At 37.5% G+C, this 23,293-nt stretch overlaps 8 protein-coding genes across 9 annotated transcripts; 3 read left to right on the top strand and 5 right to left on the bottom strand.

The window, feature by feature from the left end:
* Positions 1-1,694: 1,694 nt before the first annotated feature.
* Positions 1,695-3,724, bottom strand: LOC6639763 (Golgi pH regulator). Of its 2 annotated transcripts, XM_002062881.4 has the most exons (7): positions 3,571-3,723; positions 3,232-3,502; positions 2,936-3,161; positions 2,692-2,876; positions 2,438-2,619; positions 2,198-2,383; positions 1,695-2,141 (listed from the first exon to the last, which is right to left on the bottom strand). In XM_002062881.4, exons 1-7 carry the CDS (start codon positions 3,610-3,612, stop codon positions 1,866-1,868), a joined length of 1,368 nt encoding a protein of 455 aa, XP_002062917.1. In that variant the 5' UTR covers positions 3,613-3,723; the 3' UTR covers positions 1,695-1,865. The 2 variants fall into 2 exon arrangements, with proteins under 2 accessions (XP_002062917.1, XP_023037643.1); XM_023181875.2 differs by lacking the exon at positions 1,695-2,141 and having other exon boundaries at positions 2,358-2,383; positions 2,458-2,619; positions 3,571-3,724.
* Positions 3,725-3,800: 76 nt separating this feature from the next.
* On the top strand, positions 3,801-6,822 carry LOC6639823 (nischarin). The gene is made up of 3 exons (XM_002062882.4): positions 3,801-4,168; positions 4,238-4,471; positions 5,387-6,822. The coding sequence occupies exons 1-3, from the start codon at positions 3,956-3,958 to the stop codon at positions 6,398-6,400; spliced, it is 1,461 nt and encodes a 486-aa protein (XP_002062918.1). The 5' UTR covers positions 3,801-3,955; the 3' UTR covers positions 6,401-6,822.
* LOC26528791 (ankyrin repeat and LEM domain-containing protein 1) lies at positions 4,507-5,352 on the top strand. Its single transcript, XM_015178987.3, has one exon. It carries the CDS (start codon positions 4,555-4,557, stop codon positions 5,326-5,328), a length of 774 nt encoding a protein of 257 aa, XP_015034473.2. The 5' UTR covers positions 4,507-4,554; the 3' UTR covers positions 5,329-5,352.
* Positions 6,823-9,612: 2,790 nt separating the features above from the next.
* On the bottom strand, positions 9,613-15,757 carry LOC6639825. The gene is made up of 7 exons (XM_002062884.4): positions 14,707-15,757; positions 14,344-14,648; positions 13,755-14,279; positions 13,599-13,689; positions 12,268-13,154; positions 11,838-12,205; positions 9,613-11,041 (listed from the first exon to the last, which is right to left on the bottom strand). Exons 1-7 carry the CDS (start codon positions 15,626-15,628, stop codon positions 10,171-10,173), a joined length of 3,969 nt encoding a protein of 1,322 aa, XP_002062920.3. The 5' UTR covers positions 15,629-15,757; the 3' UTR covers positions 9,613-10,170.
* Positions 15,758-16,426: 669 nt separating this feature from the next.
* Positions 16,427-17,779, bottom strand: LOC6639826 (lipase 3). The gene is made up of 2 exons (XM_002062885.4): positions 17,624-17,779; positions 16,427-17,560 (listed from the first exon to the last, which is right to left on the bottom strand). Exons 1-2 carry the CDS (start codon positions 17,720-17,722, stop codon positions 16,457-16,459), a joined length of 1,203 nt encoding a protein of 400 aa, XP_002062921.1. The 5' UTR covers positions 17,723-17,779; the 3' UTR covers positions 16,427-16,456.
* A 3,036-nt stretch (positions 17,780-20,815) lies between these two features.
* LOC6639827 (DNA-directed RNA polymerases I, II, and III subunit RPABC4) lies at positions 20,816-21,333 on the bottom strand. Its single transcript, XM_002062886.4, has 3 exons — positions 21,148-21,333; positions 20,994-21,086; positions 20,816-20,920 (listed from the first exon to the last, which is right to left on the bottom strand). The coding sequence occupies exons 1-3, from the start codon at positions 21,203-21,205 to the stop codon at positions 20,898-20,900; spliced, it is 174 nt and encodes a 57-aa protein (XP_002062922.1). The 5' UTR covers positions 21,206-21,333; the 3' UTR covers positions 20,816-20,897.
* Positions 21,334-21,396: 63 nt separating this feature from the next.
* Positions 21,397-22,085, top strand: LOC6639728 (39S ribosomal protein L41, mitochondrial). Its single transcript, XM_023181832.2, has 2 exons — positions 21,397-21,460; positions 21,527-22,085. The coding sequence occupies exon 2, from the start codon at positions 21,534-21,536 to the stop codon at positions 22,032-22,034; it is 501 nt and encodes a 166-aa protein (XP_023037600.1). The 5' UTR covers positions 21,397-21,460; positions 21,527-21,533; the 3' UTR covers positions 22,035-22,085.
* On the bottom strand, positions 22,029-22,929 carry LOC6639729 (serine/threonine-protein kinase fray2). The gene is made up of 2 exons (XM_002062888.3): positions 22,244-22,929; positions 22,029-22,169 (listed from the first exon to the last, which is right to left on the bottom strand). Exons 1-2 carry the CDS (start codon positions 22,838-22,840, stop codon positions 22,089-22,091), a joined length of 678 nt encoding a protein of 225 aa, XP_002062924.1. The 5' UTR covers positions 22,841-22,929; the 3' UTR covers positions 22,029-22,088.
* Positions 22,930-23,293: the final 364 nt, after the last annotated feature.

The following is a 23,293-nucleotide window of genomic DNA, read 5'->3' as shown; positions in this document are numbered from 1 at the left end:
TATTTATTGGTGAAAGTGCTTACACTTCCCGTTCCCTAAGACCCCTGTTAGTCTCATTTACCTTATCGATTTTATTGATTACTGGTTGATAATATGTTTGGCCTGGTTTTAGCCAGGTTTTTTACACCAGTGGGTAACTTCATGGTCTTTATGTAAATTGGCCAAGCCAATTGATTGGACTTCCTTTGTATGCTGTGTATGCAATATACACATACAGAGACACACAAATAATTAAGGTCTGGTTCCAGGCCACATGACTGCGGGTTAATTAGCATAAATTTAATTAGTTTTACTTGTCGACAACCTCCTACTACCGTACTGCTCTTGCTTTAGCAAGCTAGATAAAGGCAAGTCACCCCATCTGATTGACAGAAATTTCAGGTCAAGTCATAGGAAAATTTTGAATGTGGTTGTGTGTCTGTTCTCACACACATACATATTTAGCATATTTTCCTGCTTTGACATTTAACCCTTTGTAATGCATTCATGGGCAGAACGTGAAACTGTGCGTCAGATTCGCGCCAAGTCTTAAGGTGACATTTCCAGACGTATCACATCATGCGTCTTCTTTTTGGTATTTTTGTTTGTTTTACCGAAATCTCTTTTCTGGCCTTGAGGCTGTACAACATGAATTCGAATTGACTTAAAGAGATAAGCAAGATAAGTCTGTCATTTAGAGAGAGAGAGTTTTTATTCTTTTTGTCCATGATTAATTTGTGAACTTTTTCCTGAAATGCATCATTCTACATTTGGCTAACCTTCAATCATTTTTTTCCTTTTGTTTCATGATTTATTCATCTAGACACTCAAATGCTTTTCCGCCCAGTTGGATCTTTTGCGGCAGCCGCAACATTTTAATGGCATTTTTGCCCGCACATGGAATAGGGCCATTAAGTTGTTTGGGATCTGTTCAGAATTGCGATTGGTATAATATTGCAAAAAATAAAAATTGCCAATATTATATGTACAAATACATATAAACTTATACATCTATACCTCATTCCATATGATTTGATTGAAGTGACAAATTTATTTTCAGACTTAACCTAACTTAAAGTACATTTAGAAGACACCAAAAAAAACAAAGTCAACAAAAAATATTTCTCTTTTATTACACAAAAAATTAAAGTTCATATTTCCTGGGCAGCTTCTTAAGTTATTCAACAATCAGCCTCAAGTAAGGAAATGTTAAGGCCAATGAGTATAAACTGGAATTTCAATCAAACTGAAGCTTAAGTAAAACACTCACTCAATTTTTGAGTCCTGTAAAAAAAAGCTACCAAAAAAGCTTCCCTAAACTTAAGTAATACTGGGAATATTTTTGATTAGCAGTTACTTTATAGTTTGTTTCAAAAAGTTGCTTAGTTATTTTCCGTTTAATTTGCTGAGCTTTAAAAGATAAATAATGTAATATTAAATTAGTTTTTGATTGGGGCGTACTTAAAAAAAGGCAATGAATCGGAATGGAGAGCTTTATTCTTGGTTGGTAACAACAATTCTATTCCAGTATAATTTTTTTAGCAGAATTTCATATATTTTACTGCGATTTAAAGCCCTTTAAAAGCATTTATATATCTCCGAAGAAGAAATATCTGTTGCATCTTGTATATGAACACTTTTAAACTCTTCTAAAGCTCTTCTACTCTGGCCTATGTAGATTTGAAGTTCTTATAACTAAGCATTTTTTGATTTAATTTCAGCTTAGATAACTTTAATTCGTTTTTGTGCTTTTGGTTAAACCCAACTCACATAATAAATACATACATTCACATTTGGCATATTCATGCATACATACATATGTTAATGTATAATATATATAACTAATCCTTAGGTATCTGTCTTTTAAAAAACATAATTCCCGTCGTTCAGTTCAAATCGGAATCATCTGTGCATACAGCCTTCCGGGATATATACAAGACAATAATTGTGGTCAAGGCACTGACCAGGAATATAACATCGAACCAACGATGATAGAAGTTAAAATGTAAATTGCCAAGAACTTCGGTGATAATCACTCGATACTCGGCTGGCATATTCATACGCATCAGTAGCACCGACGAACAGAAATACATGCCCATTATTTGACCCAAAATAAGGACAATAATATTGCTAGATTTGCTCGACGAAACGCGATAGAAAAACTGCAATTAAAAAGCATTATAGAGTTAAGCAAATAAAAAGATATAAAAGGACAAACCTTGGTGAGTGTCAGCAGAAGACCCCTTATGGAGGTCACCACAATACAGCCCACCAGCAGAAAGGAAACATGCTGATTCCAAAATGCCAGATCTATGTCAAAACCGCACCAATGTACAGCTATTTCCAGGCCACGTGTCACCGGATCTTTACGGCCCACACGATCAAAGATGATATTAATGCAGCACTACAAAAATTATTTTTTACTCATTAACTGAAAAGCAATTTGTTAAATCTTTACCATAAATATTTTATACACACAATAGACACTAAAAAAATGTCCCAATACATTGAAATATTTGCCCTGCAGGGTTTGTGACCAACGTTGACGTTCTTCCATATTTTTCAAAGAATTTAATTCCAGAAAAACTGAACGCAAGAGCTCCTCTAGACCATAGACTTCTTGTTTTAGCTGATTAATGTCTGACAAAAAAAAAAAAAAAATAAGAAAGAAATACATATAAATAAACATTTGAAATTAGTTCTAAGCCTCACCGTCCCCATTGTTAGTAGTTCGATGGACAGCCGAGGCCAACATTTCCCATATTCTTGGTTTGGTATGATGCTGCTTATTATAATTATAGGCAGCCATGGCTATACGCCGTTTTTTAGCCGTCAACATGTCCACAGTTAAGGCCAATCTTCTTTCCAAACAGACAATGTCGCTACGCGAAACGGGTCTAAAAAAATGCAACAAATTTAAAAAAAAAAATATTTTCTAAAATTCTGATGATGTTACTTAATGAAATAGGTCATGCTGGTGTAAGGATAATTTACAGCACCAAAGCCCGAAAGTATAGCCATTACGGTGACACCGATAACACTAATTCTGGAGACGCCCTGCTCTATGGTAAATATGCCATGAGAAGTGCTTAGCAAAGGGAATGGTTCACCTATGCGCCAGAGGCCATAGAGAAATACAAACCAACAAAAGGTGGTGAGTATTTTCACCCATCGATCGGAAACTAATAAGAAACAAGTTAATCATTTAGTAATAGTATAAAATGTTTTGTTTTGTATGCACAGTGGACTTACAAAAAGAAATGCTATGTATCACAGAATAGCATATATAAAGTGGAATCACAGCCGTGACCATAAATAGTAATAAAGTCAGACCCAAACGCCAATGGAAATACCGTGAACTGGACTCCAATACCCCAATAATTTCAAATATAATCAATTCGAACATGGTCACAGATAAGGCAAATGTCGCTGAGAATATTAATTGAACGGATATGTGACGTATCTCATAGTGTTTGAATAATTGCTTATTGAAGAATAACCAGCCGCCGGCAAAGAACAGCATCTGTAAAATAAGTTAAATGGTTAATTTAATAATAATTAATTTCTTTGTTTTTTTTTTTTTTGTTTTACCTGTGATACAAACACAATGCAGCAATCGCCAAGGAATGCCATTTTAATAGACTTTGCTAACAAATAAACTATATTTTTTTGCCTTAAACTATTTGAAAAAACTAAACGAAATTCTCTTGCAAATTGTAAACAAAAAATGCCGTATGATTCGTTATCGATAATACTTGGAGAGTCACTACGAATTCGATAATACGTTCGATAACACGTCGTAGGCCCATTAATTGTTAGTCGCTCAACTGTTATCGATATTATCAACAGCTGTTGAGCAGCAAATTATATATTTTTATTTATTTATTGGACCAACGGTTGATAAATAACGCTTAAATTATGCATATCTAACTATCTAAATTAATTGTTAAATGCGTCATCAACAACAGCAACAACAATGGCTTGTTATTATCGCCAACACGAGGAATCTGCGGTGACAATACCCAAATATAATGAAACATCCAGCGGGGGCGTTATTTTCTATGCAATTTTTGTGCGTGTGGGAAAAGTGGAATGGATGGTTGAGAGACGCTATAGAGATTTTTCTCAATTGAACGATAAGCTAGTTGAAGAGACATCAATAAGTAAAAAACTTTTACCCCCCAAGAAGGTATGAAAGTGACGCGAAAACTACCATTACCAAAACTTGAATTTCAATTCCATGTTTCTTTATTTCTAGCTAGTGGGCAATCGTCAGCCCGCATTTCTTGAGCAGCGACGTGAGCAACTGGAGACATATTTACAGGAGCTTCTTGTCTATTTTCGCACAGAACTACCACGTACCTTGGCTGAATTTTTGGATTTCAATAAATATGATATAATCTATTTGCTGCAGGATTTGGCTCAATTGTTTCACGAACATGGCGATGCCTTGTTGAGTGCCAAAAAGGAATACAATCTATCTGCTTTAGAGGTAAACTTCTATTTTTATTTTGTTATTTATTTTATTGTTTGATCATAGTTCATTGTTCATTTAATATTTTGTTAATTTACACAATGTCCAAATCATTAGTCATTCTTCTAGTCCAATGCGAGTGGTTTTTAGTTTCAAAACAAGAACTCATTTCCTCCCGCCGTTGCATTAGCCACACGCTGGGTGTACTCCACAAGCATCGATCTTCAAAACAGTTTTCCCCCGAACTGGAGCAGACATTCAAATCCGAAGCGAATTATAATAATATTAAGAAATATACCAAATATGCGATAAAGCATAGAAATTGGCATGCCAGAAATAATGATAAGAAGGAAACTCCTCGAATCTATTTCAATTATTTGCTGCTGGATTCACGCATAACCAATAATCTTAAGAAAAGAGCTCTAAGAATGCATCAAATTGATATATGGTTGACATTCTTACGTTCCGTTTTTTATGTGGGCAAGGGCAAGGCATTGCGACCTTATGTCCACTTGCAGCATGCCCAGAAATTACTCCAAGAACCGGATCAACTTAAATTAGCCAAAGATCCCAAATTGGCATTAATTGTGAATATATGGCAAGATAAACGTGGCGTTTTGCTACTTCATGGATTTAGGGGCATCTCTTCGTACGATGCACATTCCCGTGAGGCCGCCATGATAGATGCTCTCGGCATGAATCATTTAACCAATCGACGAGTTGGTGTTTACTTTGGTCTGACCAAAAAGCATTTTACAATGGGTCAGCGTAGATTATTGGGCATAGCTTTGCTTCATAAGTTATTAACTCAGTTTATGGCGGGGGAAGAACGTGAATTACATCCACAAATATCGACTTGTGCTCAGGCGGCTTAAATATAATCATATTGTTTTTATAAATTTGTTATTTTTTTATGTGTTTTTGCCATTGCAGGTCTTTGCCATCAGTGAACGTCTAAGTTTACCTTGTCCGCCGCCCAGCAGCCTGGTACTTGGGGGCAAATTCGATTTCTTCCATGTCTTGGATTTCTGTTCACAACTCGTGGCTTTGGTGGTTACTCCCGTTAAGGATTCGAGCTGCTTTGCCCAGGATTATAACACAGTAGATGTGCCCATTGGTCTAAGTAATATCATTCCCAATCGTTTAAGCTTCAATTTGAATGCCTTCCGCAATCTCAGAGCATTAAAATTCTCTGCTCTATCCACGGAGAATATTGTGGACATTGAATTGTTAAAGCCAACTCTGAAGACAATTTGTGTCCACCATACGACAATCACTCACATTAATCAAGTTTTGTTGTGTGATAATTTGCATAAGGATTGTGAAGTCCCCAGCATATTGCCAGAAGCATTAGCCCCTTCCTCCTCAAATGGCAATAGTCATTTGATTAAGACAGATGCCTGGCAGGAACTTCATGAACTTGATTTGACTGGCAATTTATTAACCCAAATTGATGGCAGTGTAAGAACTGCTCCAAAATTACGCCACCTAGTACTAGAACAAAATCGCATACGTATCGTCCAGAACCTTGCTGAATTGCCTCATTTGCAGATGCTTTCGCTATCTGGTAATCTCATAGCCGATTGCATAGACTGGCATCTGACCATGGGTAATCTGGTGACACTCAATTTAGCTCAGAATAAACTGAAAAATTTGAGTGGCCTACGCAAATTACTTTCGTTGGTTAATTTGGATTTAAGTTCGAACCAGATAGACAATCTAGATGAAGTGGATTATGTTGCCAATTTGCCATTACTAGAAACTCTGCGTCTGACTGGCAATCCACTGGCTACCAGTGTAGACTACAGACCACGTGTTTTGGCCCGTTTTCATGAGCGTGCCGCGGAAATGTGTCTGGACAATGAACGTGGCACTCAACAGGAATTGGACACAGCTCTGGTTTTGTCTGCTTTGCTGCAATCGCAGCAACGAAAGCCACTGAAATGACATGCAATTAACTTTAAAGTATTCCAGAAAAAGCTCACATTTCTATGGCAGTTGCAGAGGATTCTTTGTAAAAGTTGATAAGTTTCGCAATTTTAGTTTGTTAGTAAATCCTCTGCTAAATTCCATCCAAAAGACCAGATCAAAGTACTCAAAAACTTTTAATTTGTTATGTCGTGTAATTAAGTCAAATAATTGTAATAATTTTGTTCGTGTCAGTCCTTCTTATCTTTTGTCGATGGAAAGTGCAATATTTTTAATGCTAACAAAAAATGAAGAAAAAACAAATGCTTATATATATTGTTTAATAAAGCGAAATCTCAAAATATAGATAAAACACCTCTTGGAAATCCCTAAATATTCGGGAAAGTTGTTGCGAGGGTGGTCTTAAATTTTAGTCATACCTCGAACGTTGCTGAATTAGTTTTGATGGTTTTTTTTTTTTTTTGAGTTGGTTGAAGAAAATATAATTTCATACAACCGAAGAAATTTGGAATTTAAGATTTTATATTTAATTTTTATGCCATGCGCCCATAAGGTGAAATGGTCTATTAAAGATGCCAAAATAAGCTAGATATATTTTTGTTCACCATTAACAGCCGAGTCGATGTCCGTCTGTTCTGATAAACTAGATCCTAGATCTCGGAGATTTTAAAAGCAAGAGCCACCAAGTTTGTTATGTAGCTCCGTGTAGATTGCAGGCAGATCCAGTTCATTTAAATTGTTGCCACGCCTTCGTCAAACTGATTATCTCAAAGGCTAACAAAGCTAAAGCCACTAAATTTGGTATGTAAAATTGTTCAGAATGCGCGCAGATGAATAATTTTTATAATTTGTTCCACGCCCTCTTCCACCCCATAATTAGGAAAAAAACCATTTGCCTTCCGCAATTTTTTTCACCAATTAGTGACATTGATTTCTACCGACAAACCAAATTCTATACAAATCGGACTAAAAAAGAAAATTTATGCAACTCGTTTTCCACTAGGTGTGCAATAAGGTAATTTGCGTGTAATAGTGGCCGATGGCGTTTGGCTATACGGCATGTAAAAAGAATTTTATATACATTTTGTCTTCGAAATTGAAAATACGTTGTTAAAGTTTTTAATGGTGAACAACAACATTTATTTCTATGTATAACTTGAGGCTTAAATTAAATTTTTTTTTATATATACTTATGTATGTATATATTTATAGCTTAAGTTTAACAACCTCAATAAAATGAATGTCCCGACAATTTCTACTATACAGATTATCCTAGTTTACCCTACCTTCAAATTTCCAAAGGTGTTCCAAAAATTTTTGTCACAGTGTGTTCATATTTAGATATTTGTGACGTGATAAAAACAAAATTAAATCAATTAGATACCAAGTCCTTTATTAGAAACCTACCTGAGTTGACTTAAACTTATTCCAGTCATGTCTTTGCTCGGGTTGGTTTGTCTATTAGTATGTCTCTTCGCCACTTGTTTATACGGTTCTCATTTCTCTACGCATAATCTAAGTTTTTTACAAACAATTTTAACAGTCATTGCCGAAGAGACGAATGAGCCATGGACAAATACGCCCATTTTTAGAGGTCACTATGTCAATAATGAGGACTTATCACTACTTATACAATGGCTACATCGTGATATTGAAGTTACTACATTTATTTTCACTACAGCTCAAGAGGTTGATGAACGGAACTTATTAGTCAATCAACTAAACAAGAATAATCTACTAACTTTGCTCTTCTGTGATAGCTCCGAGGAATTAATTTGGCATCATTTCGATACAAGTCTATGGCATTTGCGTCAAAGTCGGCTAATTGTTTCTCTGCCAGCGGAGAGAAGTGATGCCTATGGAGATTTAATAAGAATCTTTAAAAAACTTTGGTATTTACAATTTCTCAATGTTCTGGTGGTGCATAGAGAGAGAATCTATAGCTACACACCATATCCAGTGGTAAATTATTACGAGTTACATCTAAGGGATCAACTATTTCCACCAGTTGCGAGAGATCTTCAGGGCTATATTGTCTCTACACCAATGAAAAATGATTTACCAAGGACATTTTATGTAAAAGATGAGCAGACGGGTCAGCGACTAATACGAGGATTTGCTTATCATGTGCTCATGGAGTTTCTGCGCCATCATAATGCCACTCTCCATGTGAGTAATGCCGAAGAAGAGATCTCTCTGACAAGTGGTGTGGATATGACGAGGATTATGAAGCTGATTCAACAACATAAAATGGAAATATCATTACATCCGTATCCGGAAATCGATTGGCATGTGGGCGATAGTAGTTATCCATTGCTGATAAATAGGGTTTGCCTCATGACTCCAGTGCGAAATGAGATACCACGTTATATGTATCTACTAAGACCATTTCAATGGAGTAGTTGGCTAATCTTACTCGGTGCAGTTATCTACATTACGTTTATCATGTATGGTGCCTGTCCAGTGAATCGGCCTAAAAATCTTAGTTATTGTTTCCTGCTTAGTATTAGTCAATTGCTATTCATCAGTTGTCCATTGAGAATCTATCGTCCATCGTTGCGATATTTTTCTATTGCCCTGCAATTAGCCATTCTGGGTTTTTTGGTGACGAATTGGTATTGCAATGAATTAAGTAGTTTCCTAACTACTCTTCTGGTTGGTGAGCAAATGGACAGCATTGAACAATTGATTGAGCAGAGGCAAAAGCTACTTGTACGGACATATGAGTTTGATACTGTCTTGAGGCATGTGAAACCTCATTTGATAGATCAAGTCTCTCGTTTAATGGTTGGTGTAAATGATAGTGAACTTTTCTCAGCTGTTCTAAGTTTCAATCGAAGTTATGCCTATCCCTCGGCAGAAGATCGTTGGGGTTTCCTCTCGTTGCAGCAGCAATACGTTTTAAAGCCCATTTTCCGTTACTCTTCAGCTTGTTTGGGTTCCACTGGCATTGGCTATCCTATGCTGAAGAATTCCCATTTGTCAGAGCATTTAAAATTCTTCATTATGCGTATCCAGGCGGTGGGTTTACTCCAACATTGGCTCGTCTCTGATTTTAATGATGCTTTAAGAGCTGGTTATGTGCGACTCTTTGACAATGATCTTCCCTTCAAGGCTCTCGATATGGACACCACTCGTTTAGCTTGGTTTATACTCATCGTTGGTTGGCTTCTGTCTAGTCTTGGTTTTATCGCGGAACGTTATCGTCGGTAATTGAGGAGACAGCTTAGTCTAATTTTTACCAAATATGTATGGATTTGTGTTTTATTGATTAAAAATGATTTGTGAAAATTACAATTCTGTTTTTCTTTTGATTAGCATCTTAAAATCTAAATGTAGTTAATTTTTTGTTTGTTAATTTTAAATAATATAAACAAACATTTATCTGTGAGTATAGAATCGAAAAAGATTCAAGTAGATGAATCTCTAGTCAGATGGGGACCATAGGCGTATTTAGAGAAGAAAATTTTAAGGAACTTTGCCCCTTAAGGTGTGCAATAGGGTGCAAAGTATTCAAATTTAGAAGCTCTTTGTATCCCTTGTAACATAAAAACTGTCCTTACAGAATATTTCATTTAAGAATTATATTTTATCGTAGGAAAATATCTTTATGTTTTAAAAAGCGAATTCTTAAAGCGTTTAGTAGATACTAGCTCCGCCAGTAGATGACACCTCTTACTTAGTTAATTAAGTAAAAGCAAATTGCATGAGAAAGAAGGATGGAGAAGTTGAGTCTAATAATTTTGCCAAGGTGAACTGAAATCGCGTGGTTTCAGCTAAGGTCTATATCATTGGGGATGATGTTGCTGCTGTTGCTGGGCATGATAATGTTGCTGTTCGGCAGCGGCAACAGCATCAAACATGGGTGTATGCACTTCCCCCAGGAATTGGGGAGTTGGCGGTGGATTTGGATCGGAAAGTTCACCAATCAACGGCATATCAATATCCGTTGAGATGCCACTCTGACCGTAAGCACCCAAGCCATACGTTGTCTGAGGTGGTGCCTGTTGCTGTTGTTGTTGTTGTTGTTGCTGCTGCACCGTCTGCTGTGCATAGTCTGAGGGACCGCCTTGCACCAGCATAACAGGTGCTGCCTCCAATTCACCAAATTGTATCGGCCCAGTTTGTGACTCTGGCAAGGCTTGCGGCGATAGATCTGGCACAGAATCACTTTCCATATAATCCTGTTGTAAATCGGTTTGATTTGACGGCTCTACTAGACCCACTCCAGCACTAACTGCGCCTTCATGCGGTTGTCCATCCTCTGAAAGGCTTTGTCCTACACGGGGATGCTCTTGATCTACTTGTTGTTCTTCGCCCGATGGCGGCAGCATATCATTATTATCATCCATGTCGGCTCCTTCCCCTGATGTTTCACCATCTCGTCGCACTAGACCCAACATATCAAGCATATTCCTCTTCACGGCATTCTCATTAGCCGCCTCCAGACTGGAATAGCAAGTGCTTAGACCACAACCAGCCAAATGTTGTGCCATTTTATTTCCGTTACTGGTGGCAAAACCACAAATGCAATGCATCTCCTGCGGCATATTCACCTCCATGGCATCCACAAAGTTGCCATTACAATGAACTCCATGACGAAACTGAGCACGCTCGCAACAGGTCTGATAATTGCATTTGACGCAATGCAGCCAGCCACTAGAAAGAAGCAAAAAAGAAAAAAAAGTTTTCAAAAATTGGTAACAATCATGTTTGGCCTTTGATTATCCTATTAGGACCCAAACAACCAACCAATCAGCCCACCATTAAACTAGCTCACCCCTCTCAATTAGATTTAATTATATCAATAAGATAAGATAAAACCCTGTCTGGTCTGGTTTACAGTGAGCTATTGATTGATTTTCAAGCTATCCGTAACGAACGCTGAAAAATACTTTCTACTAAAAGTTTTGGTTCATTTGTTATCAAAATATTCAGGTAAATTAGGTCTACTTATAATCGAATTGCTTTTGTTTCCAAGTCAAATTACTGAGACTCAATTTGTTGGTATATTAGTGAGTTGAATGAAATATAATTGCCAGCTTTCTATGTATTTCAAATATTTTTTCAAGAATTATTCTTCAATATTAAAAAAAAAATCGGAACATAATCAAAAAAAAAAAAAACTACTTTAATGTTTTTAAGAACAATATTAGACGCAAAAGAATAAATTCGGTGGTGCCGTAAGGAATTTTGTATGGACGATGGCTTATGCATGAAAGAAGGAAAACTGTCGAGGAACCTTTAAATAAATTCCTTAACATTTAATTTTGTATGGGGGATGTCTTGCATGAAGCAAAGGAAACAGTAGAGGAACTTCTACAGAAATTCCCCAACGTTTACCCTATCAATTAAAGGAAAACTAATTAGATTTCGATGTTCATAAGTATAAAGGTAGACTATAAGCTGATGCAGTAGGCGAAACATAGATGTTTCGAACTTTATCTCCACTTACGTATAATGCGTTTCCTCGCTGGCAAAATCGGCATTACATTCGGCGCATGTTCTGCCCTCCAAAAAGGCAAAGAACGCCGGCCTTTTATATGTCGAAAATGGCGGTTGCTCCCTGTGATGAGTGCGTACCTTGGGCCGTGGAATTAGTAAAGAATTATTTAGCAACAGACGCACTGGCTTATTTGTCTTGGTCATGCTGACATGATGTTGGACAATATGTTGTTTCAAATCGCCCTTCTCAATAAAACTAAGCGAACATTTCGAACAACGTAGCGATGGATCACGCTTATTGACATGCTCATCTAAATGAAGGAAATAATGCTCAATGCGCAATTGATTTATATTTCCACGATGCGAAAAATAAAAGATCTAACAAATAGAATAAAGTTGATTATTTAAGGATTATTTAGGAAATAATATAATTTACTTACATCCAGACAATAGGGACATTGAAGGAAATTTTGATTCTTGTGATCATCATAGAAATGTCGCACCAAATCTCGATGGGAAGACGAACGATACCCACAGGTATGACACCAATATGGCAATTCCAATGTACTGTGAACCTTTTGCAAATGTGCTGTGAGCAAGTGCAATGAATTGTAGCGCTGCTGACAGATGAGGCAATAGTATGAAGGTGAACCATCTGTCTTAGTTTCGGTGGGATGCATTATTTGATTGTGCTTGGCCAGCACCGATTCAGTAGGGTGTTTCTCCAGGCAAAACAAACATTGAAACTGATGTTGTTTGCCCTCGGGTGATATATGTGATACAAGATGAGTTTGTAATTTCTCATTTGAATCGAATGACGATTCATTGCCCAAACAAATGGGACATTCGACAGATCTTGTGATATCAGCGGGATTGGCACGTGGTGAAGTATATGGAAAATGTTCATAATTCTCTTCGGTGCCATCACTTATGCCATAATACAATTCTTCCAGGCCACGCAGTTCATCCTCCTCCTTCTTAATAACCACTGGCACTTTCTCTTCCTTTTCCTTGATTTTTTTCACAGGTCCACGTACAGCTGCCGAAGCTGTAGCAGTGGCGGCGGCTGTAGCTGCTGCTGCAGCAGTTGATGGGTATGCCTTTGATTGGTTTTGTGCCTTATTGGAATTTTTATTCACACTTCCTGGTGGTCTACCGGGTCCCTTGTGCACTGGGGCTGCCGGTGCTGCTGGTGGTGGAGTATTGACACCACGTCGTTTTGTTCCCGCTGGCAATATATCCTTTTCGCGTTCTCGATCTTTTTCCTTTTTGGGCACCTTGGTAACCGTTTCTTTGCCAGGATTTGTATAATCTGCATCGTTAATGGCTAACAAAACAGAAAAAAATATATTTATACATCTATGTATATGTAATATCATGCCATGTGCGTTTGATCACTCCAAAAAACAAATAAAAAATCAAAACTTTTCTTTGATAATGTAAATATATATATATTTTTTCTAAATTTCTCTTTTTTTTTTGTAAATTATTTTTAGTTTGGGTTTCTTTTTGTTGGTACTATTTAAAACAAGTTAACTAACAAAATTAGATAACTAATTAGGATAAATGATTTTAAGCTGATATTTTATATTTACACAAAACTAATCTAAATTCAAAAATTTTTTTTAGAAACGTTTGTTTTTTTTTTTTTTTTGGAGTAACATAACGCTGGCAAATTAACTAGTTAAAAAAATAAGTCATTCTCATCACAATCTTAAAAGTATAAACAGGGATAAGAGGTTAGAGGATTCTCGGCTGACTAATTACTAACGTTTCTTAAGCCGTTTGGGTGCAGCATTGGCCGGTGTCTCCTTGTAGGTGGCCGGTAAAATACTCCAGTCCTTGAAGGGATTGGTGGCCACCTAGAAAAATATACATACAAAGATTAATAAGTCCAAAATGAAGCACAATAAGTATCTTCACTGACCTGATAGAGCCTTTGGGTAATGGTCTCATTGGTAGTCACTCTGGTCTGCTCGGCTATATGTATTATAATGTTATTAAATGCCTGTAATGCGTATGTGCCAAAAGATTCTCGCCACACCAGTTCGTCGAGAAACTGTTGAATCATCTGACGCGACAGCAAGGATAATGTATTTTGGAACATTCGTGGTACAATTCTTCTTAAATATTCCATAACAGCGGAATTATTGTGCTTGGCTGTATTATCTGTTGCCGCTGCCTGAACAATATTCTTAAAGCCCATGCTAAAAAGGGTAATCTTATCGACTGTCAGATCAATGCAAATGGTGCTGTCTTTATGAACCCAACGCGAGAGTGGCTCGAGAATGGCCTGGAATCGTTTCTTATAGTTACGATCACCATCTGTGATTGGTTCAACGGCTCGCAATCTTATGGATTTATCTGAATAATCATAAACGCCGAGTACCTCCACTTTAACTTGTCGTTGTGCTCCATCCTGAGAGGTAGTGCCCAAAGAGATTACGCCCACCTAAACATAAAGAAAAACAATAGTTGAGTTCTGGTCAAGATTAATGTAAAATTTTACAACTCACCTCTACAAATTTACCAGGACCGCCAAGTTTCTTGCATTTCTGATGCACGGCCAAAGTGCAGATGGCTCTTAGCCAAGTGTAAATGCCTTTGATATATACACTGTCCACTTTGACCCATTGCACCACATTCTGTATACTGGTCTGACAGGCCCAATGATAAATGAGTTTTAGCAGAAATGTAGGTGGATGTTGGGCACCCTCAAATATGGAATTATTGAATACGGAAACAAAACGATATGGACAACATTCACTAATCCATACGTAGCCTCCAGTATATGGAAATTTGGTAACATCCGAATAGACACCTAAAAAGGAACGAAACTTTGGTATGGGAGAGATTTCAAACGCTTCGTAAGAACTTACCCAATTTTAATTCATTGGAGCGATGATTAATGCAGTGCTGCTGGGCCCTAAGCAGACCCTCTTGGAGTAGCCACTCGCAGAACTTATTAGGGGTCAACATTAAAACCAATTTGACTTTAGAGTCAAGTTTACTGCGTGTTGCGGCCATATCCTTAATCTTAAGAAATGGTTTGGCCAATACCACCAGCGATGGATATGTTTTGCCCTGCATTTTGGTGTCCTTGCCGTCCTTGTTATTGCTGTCCTTGCCATCTTTAGCATCATCGTTGCTGCCCACAACAAGACCACCAACTGAATTCACCTCGGCAGGGCGATAGTTTTTGGGTGGCGGATCAATAGTATCCTTGCCGGAATCTTTCAGTTTTGATCCATGTTTGCCACCCTTGAGTTGGGGTGATGACTTGCCCGTGGAACCGCCAGAGGCACTGCCCTTCTTGCCTGCCTTGGGCCCGGGAGAGGGTGATGTTGCTGCGGCAGCTGCTACCGCCTTTTTCCCAGCTGACAGAGCCAAACGTTTCGCCAGCGGTACATCGTCGTCACCCTCATCGGACGACTCCAAGTATGCAATATTTGATGCAACTCGTGGTCGACCACGCGGGCGTCCTGGACCTGATGATGGCGTCCCACTGCCACCGCCGCCACCGCTACTAGCGGCTGGTGGCTCTGCCGGTTTGGGAGGTTTTTTGGGCAAGGTGGCCTCTTTCAACTCTTGGAGAACTTTGCCCTTAAATGAATATGCCTGAAACACCTGACCATTGAAGAGTTCTTTGCCATCGTTTGCATTTACGGCCGACTTGAGGGCGTTTTTCACTGCATTGTGCTCACTGGTGATTTTCTCATAGTAAGCCAACTGGGCCGGCGAAAGTTCCTCCACCCAGAACTCCATATCAAGGGATATATCACTTCTTGTAACGCGCGTCATCCCGCACACTGGGATTCCTTTCACACTGGGCAATGTAGTCTTAAAATTAAATGTATCCCAATTTTTCACTCAAATTCAATGCGGTTGTACTGTACTTGTATATGGCATCTCAAACGATAACGCCAGGGAGCGTTATTAAAATCGATTAGTCGTCTTATCGATAAAAATTTCAACTTGGGGAAAACTCAAAAGTGAGCCGGAAGTGCTAAAGACTGTAAAAACTGAGCAAGTGCTCATTTTTCAAAAATAAAATGTTTTCTGCATAAATAAAACTGCCATAATGAATGAAATATAGTATTTGTTGCCAAGGTAGTGCAACCGGAGTAAAATTTTAAAACATTGCGATTATTTACAATTTTTAATATTGTGATACTTTACCTTGAGCAAAAGACCTTATTTGAACTTGTATCGCCGTCCTGAGTGACCAAAATTAATATACCCTTTTTGCAAGGGTACTTCAATTTTACTGCAGCTACAAATGTAAATACTATAATAAAAATAGTTGTTATTTTTTTAAAACATTGTTATCACGTGTACATCACATGACCATTATGATCAAATCGGCCGTCGAAGTTTTCTTGATTTGACTCTTTGCAAATTTCAATGTCATTTCAAATGCAAAACGTTAAATTTACGACCTCATTGATTAGCTACCAAAATATAAACCCCACGCGCAAAGATCAGTAAAATGGAATTGTGTTTTTTTTTTTTTTTGGTTTTATTGTATTTTCTGAGTAGACCGTTTTCATTATAAAAAAAAAAATCTCACCTATCACAATCGAATTTGTACATTTGTACTTAATTTTTGTTGTTTTATTAGTCAGTGTATTACGCATTTTTAATATCATCGATGACCTGATCGTATAGTATTTCCCTGATATTTATACCCCATAGGAAATCCAAATGATTCCACTTGGTTTCTGGCAGACGGTAAGCCTTTTTTAAAGTGTTTGGATTCAGAGTATATCTTAGACGATCCACATCAATAATACTAGCGAAATAATCATTGTCACTATAGTAGAGATAGATTGGCACATCAACGCTTTCAATGTCATATTCTGTTGGAGTCTTGCTGCCGTATTCTTTCTTATTGCGTGTCGTTCCATAATCAAATTGACGATAATAGCCCGAATTATATTCTTGAAGGTAATGGAATATTTGATTGATAGAACAACCCGCTGGTGTGGTGGACATAATGTCTGGAATCATTGTCTCATTCAAATATGGGGAATCCCATCCACCCAAAAGAAATAGGAAATTGGTGCAAATGATTTGAGAGAAAGCTGCATCATTGCACAAGGAAGAACCCAGCAATTCCATGGCCTTGGAGCTGGGCAAAAATTCGGCACTGCCAAAAAGTTCGACAAACGCATTAGGTTGACCCAACAGGGGACCACCAACTTTGGCTAAAGGGCTCTCCATGTGATCCATCCAAACAACTGGAGCCAAAAGATGAGCGGAACTTATGCGACTCTTGAATCGTGGAATCATAGTGCTCAGGACAAAGAACGATGTAGTACCCTGAGAATGACCGACATACGAAAGAGTTTCCTGTCCCGTCACATACAACACATAGTCCATCATGGCTGGCAAATCATAGATCCCAATCTCATGCCACTCAAAGTTCCAGAAAGGTTGCAAATAAACCGATTTAGTTGCATGTCTCTTGGAGTAAGTATTGCCACGTGCATTGCCCATCCATACATCATAACCCTGGGCGGAGAGTAGAAAAGCTAGACCATTTTCTGGGCCACCCAAGACCCAATCCGAAGACGAGCACAAAAGGCCGTGCATTAAAAAGGCCACCGGTCGATTGAGTTGTTTCTCATGATCCTTGTGATTTGGTATGCGATGCATAGTTAAAATATAACCATCGGAAGTTTGCACCTCATGCTCCTCGATATCAAAGCCATGTCCTTTCACAATAGAGACCTGTTCGAAAAAAAAAATGTTGAAATTTCTTTCGAGGATTTTGGCATTTTTCAGACTAATTACCGTGGTCACTGAACTAGAACGACCCGCATCGGGTGGCAGGGACTGCACCATATAGCCAAGACATAAAAGTCCAAATAAAACCTGAGCTACCTTCCACATATTGCGCCAACTGAAGGCAATTTTACAATCGTTTTGGCCATTCCATTGCTTTTTATACCCCCCGCGGTTGAAATTTAATCATCTAATATTTATGACTGATAAGCACTAGGGTTTAGATTTCCCGTCAAGACAAAATTTATTACGGTTTATTTTTTGCACAACACACATATCAATCAGTAGCTACCTATAACTTTGAAAATTTAATACGAATTGATTTAGAATGATAACAGTCTACTGCTCTGCACTAAAGGTTTACCCCAACATCGTCGAACAATGATGATAAAGTCAATTTTTAAAATTGGTTATTCATGAAAGTGTCCAAGAAATTTTTTATTTTTATTCTGTCTGATTCTAAAAATGATAAGATGGTTTGTAAGACATGCAAGGCGTATCGGAAATTGAAGTCTTTTAAATTGAAACGGCATATCGGTTGGGATCATTGGGATCCTCGGAATGAGAACTTCCTCACCTTTGAATTTTCCTATCATTATCGTAACGTAAATTACATTGTTCATCAATTTACTAACCACCTAACGCGTACCGTTGCACAGTTTTAGTTGGTTTATGTTTCGAAGCATGATTACTACGGAGCCAACCTTCAGTTGTAATTATCAGCAGACAGATCGTTCAACAATGAAACTCTTTGAAGTTTGTTTACATATCGCCACAGATTTGGTGCTTTTAGGTAAACGAAGAAATTGGCTGTTTTAAGATGTATTCTGCTATTTGGGGGCAAACAAATCCAAAGGGATCAATAACCATGAAGATTGGTTCAGCAGATCTCGAGTTATAAGTGGTTGAACAAACCCGACTTTCTTTTATATATATAGATAATATTTAATATTTATAATTGATAGACACAAAGTTGCACAGATTAAAAATGGTTTAGAACTAACTTATCTATTCAATTTATCTACTTTTCGCTTAAAATATATGCCACCCTTGCTAAGGTTATAAAGGAACAAGCTGCACTTCGAGCTCTTCTGTTGCATTCATACATTTCTGCTCTGTTTTTGTTATTCGACTGTTTTTGGACCGAAGCATCGCGAGCATTTCAGTAGTATTCAAACATCCTTGTGTTTGTCGTGCTAACAAGCGGTACTTGCGATCGCGAGCATCCTTTTTGCGCTGCTTTTCCTTTACAATTTCCTCTTTTTCCTTTTGGCGAACACGTTCAAACTCCTGTTGCTTCTGATTTTGAATTCGACGCATTTGTTTTGCTATCCTGGTTCTTTCATTCTGCTTTTGTTCATACTTTTCCTCAGCATTTGCGTCCAACCACTCGGCATATTCAGGACCTTTTCGTGCAATAGCGCGGGCCCTTGTATTTCTCTGGCGTTCCCTGGCTCTAAAATGTTCATTTTTTCGGCGCTTCGCTTTTGCCAATGCATCTCGTTGGCGTTCACGTTCCCTTGCCTCATGATCGTTTTTGCGTTTGTGTGCCAATTGTGTTCTGCTCATTTCTCTAAGCTCGACTTTATTTTTTTCATAATATTCTGCTGATTTCTTTGCTCTATCTCGACGGATTTGATCAGCAGATTTTTTCTTTAACCGAGGCATTTTAAAATTTGGAATGACAAAAAAGAAAACAAACACAAACGAGAATTCGCCTCACTTTATACACCGTGAAAAACGGGCAGCTGCAGTTTTCTGTTTAATTTTGTTTGTCTTTGTTGCTTTTATAAAAAGGAATATACAAGACAAAAAAAAAAGAATTAAACGAAACAGTTAAATTACGAATTTTTTTTTTAGTTATATTCATAAATAAAAATACAAATTAAAAAAATTAAACAAAATCAAACTAAAAAAAATGGTACCATATTTACATGAATGAAATATGAAACGGAAGAAAAAATAAAATAAGTTTTAATTATTCTAAGTAGTAGATTAGTTCTAATTTAGTTTAATAATATATCTAACTAGATTAGTTCTAATTTAGTTTAATAATATTTGTAATTAGTTCTAATTTAGTTTTAGCTCATTTTTTATTTCTAATGTAAATATGTATATATACACCAAGCTGTTAAAAATTGTCTTCAAATCTTGCCCTTCGCCTTAAAAAATTGATAGCTTCGCCTGTAATAAGTGTTGCCGAATCAGCTACTTTGTAGCTAGATTTGGCCACTTTTTAAGGTCGATTGCTACAAAAATTTTCAAACAGCTATTAGCTACAAATTTTGCTATTTTAAAAAATTACAGTTAGCTGAAATAAAAGTAAACAATATTGCAATTAAATGACTGAAGCACATGATGACATCAATGTGCTAAATAGTGACTTAAAAGCAAAAAGTACAGTCAAAAAGATTTATAATCTAGTTATACCCTTGCAGAGGGTATTATAAAATTGGTCAGATGTTTGTAACGCACAGAAGGAGACGTTTCCGACCCCATAAAGTATATATATTCTTGATCAGCATGAGAAGCCGAGTCGATATAGCCATTTCCGTCTGTCCGTCCGTCTGCGCGGATGCGTTTTACGCGGCCATCTTAAGAGCTATCGGGATGAAATGTTTTTTGGGGGCTTTTTATTACCCGGGAAAAATAAAGTATGAAAATTGTCAGGATCAGACCCATATATCATATAGCTTTCGAAGAAACATTGTCTTAAAAATTGGAGTAACCCCATGAAGTTTACTAAGATGACAGTATTGGATATAAAACCTGCAATAGCAAATCCCACAAGATATATCGAACAATTCTGGAGCTTCCTTTAACGACATTGTAACCAGTTGTCTTGACAAAATGAGGAAGAAACAAATAGTAAATTGTCCTTTTCGCATGACTGCTGGATCATATTAGAGAATGCGAAAATAAAGTTTGTGGTGAAAGTACCTGTACCTCATAAAACGGCAGAATGTGCGAAAAAAAATTTAATTGATCGTTTCATAAAGGGACAATCCCGCTGTGCAGAAATTTCCGCAAACGCAAGGGACGGTGTTTTGTGGAACTAAAGAAGAATTAGAATTAAATTTCTCAGCTAGCGTTGGATAATGGTAAATCTCTCGCCCAGCGATGGATTACTCCATAGAAATCGTTTGCAAAATACATAACACATACCTCTAGAATTTTGTACAATTAACAAGAATAAACAACTAGTTTATCATAGGTGTATTTAATAATAGGTGTTTTTCTACAAACTATGTGTCCTCCAAGCCATTTAGACTGGATTTGCTATTTAACGTGCATCAAATACCACAACTGCAAGAAATTAAAGTTTTAGATTCGACAGTTTGAGTCATTGGAGCGCCTCTTTCCAACAATGAGTACTTACGACGCTTGGTTCGCTTCTTATACATGATGCGGTAGCCACATTCACGGCAACGTATGGGATCACGTGCTCTCATCTCGTTTTCATGATGGCATTCTAAATATAAAAGAAAACAAGAATTTCAATCACAAAGAGGACATAAGGGCTCCAAACTTACCTCCGCAAATATAAGTCATGGCGGTTTTCACATTGTCTTTGGTGCTGGGCTCCGACATATTTAAACGGGTTTATTCACAAAAATTGGTTTGGTTTAAACGTTTTATAAGAAAAATGTAAAAATTTAATTACGTTTTCTTGTTGTGACGGCGCAAACACCCGCTATTAGTAGAGATGGGAAATCCATCGATAGTATCGATCATGATGTATTAAGTGTTGGGCAACGGTTGGATTCGATATCCAATGTTGGTAATATATTGGCGTTGCCAGAATACCGATAAATAATCATTCGATAGAATTTCCCAACTATCGAGGTAAGCAGCTGTTTGCATTTGTTATTTAACAAAAACTAGAATTTAATATTTTAATTTTTCTCACAGCAAAATCATGCAAAACTGGTTTAAATTAGTGCCCGTGGCTCTAAAATGCCAACAGCGTGGCATCAGCACTTCTCTTCCTTTGAGCGGCAAGCGTAATTTCCGTAAATTCAATGTGTACAGCAAACGAGGTACCCGCGTGGTCAAGGAGGCCCAACGGACTCAACAAAATCCGCCAGTGCCGATACATAAGCGTGGTGTTCGTGACACTGGCATGATAGTCAATGGACAATTTGTCGAAATACAGGAAAAGATACCTGAGATTATTGTGCCGGATCTAACAGGATGCAAACTGAAGCCCTATGTCTCCTACAAGGCGCCCGATGTCGTTCAATCTGAGTTCACCAGCCTGGATTTGTTCAATGCGGTATATTCACGAAAAATTATTGATGATTTTAAAGCGGACAAGCTTCAGAGCGATGGCCAGGCACTGGAGCCTTCAGAAAATGAGAGACTGCAGCCGGAAGAAGCTTTAATAAGGGCCAGAAAAACGGGCAGTGATATATTCTAGATTTAAGATTTTGTTTTTATTGTTTAAAATATATTACGAAAAATCGGAAAACGTCTATTCTTCCATATACTTTTGCCTGTAATTGTAGAGCTTTCGTAGCCATTTCTCTGCCTTGAGATCAGGATTTCCCAAAAACTGCAAATATTTTTAAGATACATTTTAATAACAGAATTAGATAAAATTTTTAGGGGTGACCAAAAAAAACCCACATTAGGATGAAATAATACATCTTCATCGCGAGCAGGACCTCCACTAGCCGGCTTGGTAACCAAAACTGTCTCACTGTTAAGATCTATGATGACCTTTTCCTTATCTGCGGCCTCTCGGTCTCGAGAACTAAAGAAAGTGGTGGGTTTAAAAGCATCTTCTTCGATTGTTTCCAGTGCTTTTTGCACCTTGGCATCAAAGAGATCAATGGCTTTCACATTTGTTGTCGTCGTGGATGTGGATATGGAGGCCCCTGAACGGGAATTGCTCTCAGAACTGGGTGGCCTTGTTGTCCTTTGCGATGCTGAACGCGACTTTTGGCTGTAGTCGCGACTCCTGCTTCTTTTGCTATGCCGACTACGGGAACTACTCCGACTACGAGAACTGCTACTTCTCGATGAATGGCTACTGCTGCGGCTTCGCTTGTAGTATTTTTTAGATTTCTTGGATTTCTTCTTCTTGGATTTGGAACTCCTTGATATTGATTGGGAAGGAGATTTGGAGCGATGATGTCTTCGATCTCGTTCTCTATCGCGGTCTCTATCTTTATCCCGATGTCTATCACGATCCCTATCACGTTCTCTTTCCCTATCTCGCATTATGAACGAATTTTTTATTTATTTTATTTATTTGTTTTTTTGTACCGACAAACTGCAATGGTTCTTTAAGGGAACCAGTTCTGTATTAGAGATGTGAGGTGACTGTATTTAAAATAATGATTTTATGCAATGAAGAGACAGAATTTTTACTGTAAAAAATGGTTATTTTTTTGTTGTCCAATATATTTTGAAGTCGGAAACAATCAATAATCAATTTAAATAGAATTAGGCGCACAATTCAAATTCTTAAAAATGCCTAATTCAATCTCCGACAAATACATATTTTTTTAGTTGCGTGGACGTACAATATTTCAATGTTATATTTCTAAACTTGTCAATCAATTGGAACTAACTAGTAGGCTTCGACTTATTGGTCACTTAACACTATCCGACAAATATATTTAAGAATTTCAAAAAAATAAAGCTTGTTGGGTATACTATTATCGATATGCG

This window comes from Drosophila willistoni, assembly GCF_018902025.1.
Source record: "Drosophila willistoni isolate 14030-0811.24 chromosome 2L unlocalized genomic scaffold, UCI_dwil_1.1 Seg196, whole genome shotgun sequence".
Classification (NCBI taxonomy): domain Eukaryota; kingdom Metazoa; phylum Arthropoda; class Insecta; order Diptera; family Drosophilidae; genus Drosophila; species Drosophila willistoni.
The sequence above is the reverse complement of the archived record's forward strand: the minus strand, read 5'-3'. Positions and strand labels throughout refer to the sequence as shown.

Excerpts from the sequence above, each read along its gene's own strand:
- LOC6639763 (XM_002062881.4), bottom strand. The coding sequence starts at position 3,612 with ATGGCATTCCTTGGCGATTGCTGCATTGTGTTTGTATCACAG. Across the intron at positions 3,162-3,231 it reads GATACATAGCATTTCTTTTT|TTTCCGATCGATGGGTGAAA; the intron begins GTAAGTCCACTG and ends GTTTCTTATTAG. Across the intron at positions 2,877-2,935 it reads AGCATGACCTATTTCATTAA|ACCCGTTTCGCGTAGCGACA; the intron begins GTAACATCATCA and ends GCATTTTTTTAG.
- LOC6639823 (XM_002062882.4), top strand. The coding sequence starts at position 3,956 with ATGGCTTGTTATTATCGCCAACACGAGGAATCTGCGGTGACAATACCC. Across the intron at positions 4,169-4,237 it reads AACTTTTACCCCCCAAGAAG|CTAGTGGGCAATCGTCAGCC; the intron begins GTATGAAAGTGA and ends CTTTATTTCTAG. Across the intron at positions 4,472-5,386 it reads ACAATCTATCTGCTTTAGAG|GTCTTTGCCATCAGTGAACG; the intron begins GTAAACTTCTAT and ends TTGCCATTGCAG.
- LOC6639827 (XM_002062886.4), bottom strand. The coding sequence starts at position 21,205 with ATGTCGGAGCCCAGCACCAAAGACAATGTGAAAACCGCCATGACTTAT. Across the intron at positions 21,087-21,147 it reads CATGACTTATATTTGCGGAG|AATGCCATCATGAAAACGAG; the intron begins GTAAGTTTGGAG and ends TTTTATATTTAG. Across the intron at positions 20,921-20,993 it reads TAAGAAGCGAACCAAGCGTC|TTGTGGTATTTGATGCACGT; the intron begins GTAAGTACTCAT and ends AATTTCTTGCAG.
- LOC26528791 (XM_015178987.3), top strand. The coding sequence starts at position 4,555 with ATGTCCAAATCATTAGTCATTCTTCTAGTCCAATGCGAGTGGTTTTTA.
- LOC6639728 (XM_023181832.2), top strand. The coding sequence starts at position 21,534 with ATGCAAAACTGGTTTAAATTAGTGCCCGTGGCTCTAAAATGCCAACAG.
- LOC6639825 (XM_002062884.4), bottom strand. The coding sequence starts at position 15,628 with ATGACGCGCGTTACAAGAAGTGATATATCCCTTGATATGGAGTTCTGG. Across the intron at positions 13,690-13,754 it reads TTACCCAAAGGCTCTATCAG|GTGGCCACCAATCCCTTCAA; the intron begins GTCAGTGAAGAT and ends ATATTTTTCTAG. Across the intron at positions 12,206-12,267 it reads AATGTCCCTATTGTCTGGAT|ATCTTTTATTTTTCGCATCG; the intron begins GTAAGTAAATTA and ends TCTATTTGTTAG.
- LOC6639826 (XM_002062885.4), bottom strand. The coding sequence starts at position 17,722 with ATGTGGAAGGTAGCTCAGGTTTTATTTGGACTTTTATGTCTTGGCTAT. Across the intron at positions 17,561-17,623 it reads GTTCTAGTTCAGTGACCACG|GTCTCTATTGTGAAAGGACA; the intron begins GTAATTAGTCTG and ends TTTTTCGAACAG.
- LOC6639729 (XM_002062888.3), bottom strand. The coding sequence starts at position 22,840 with ATGCGAGATAGGGAAAGAGAACGTGATAGGGATCGTGATAGACATCGG. Across the intron at positions 22,170-22,243 it reads ATGTATTATTTCATCCTAAT|TTTTTGGGAAATCCTGATCT; the intron begins GTGGGTTTTTTT and ends AAATATTTGCAG.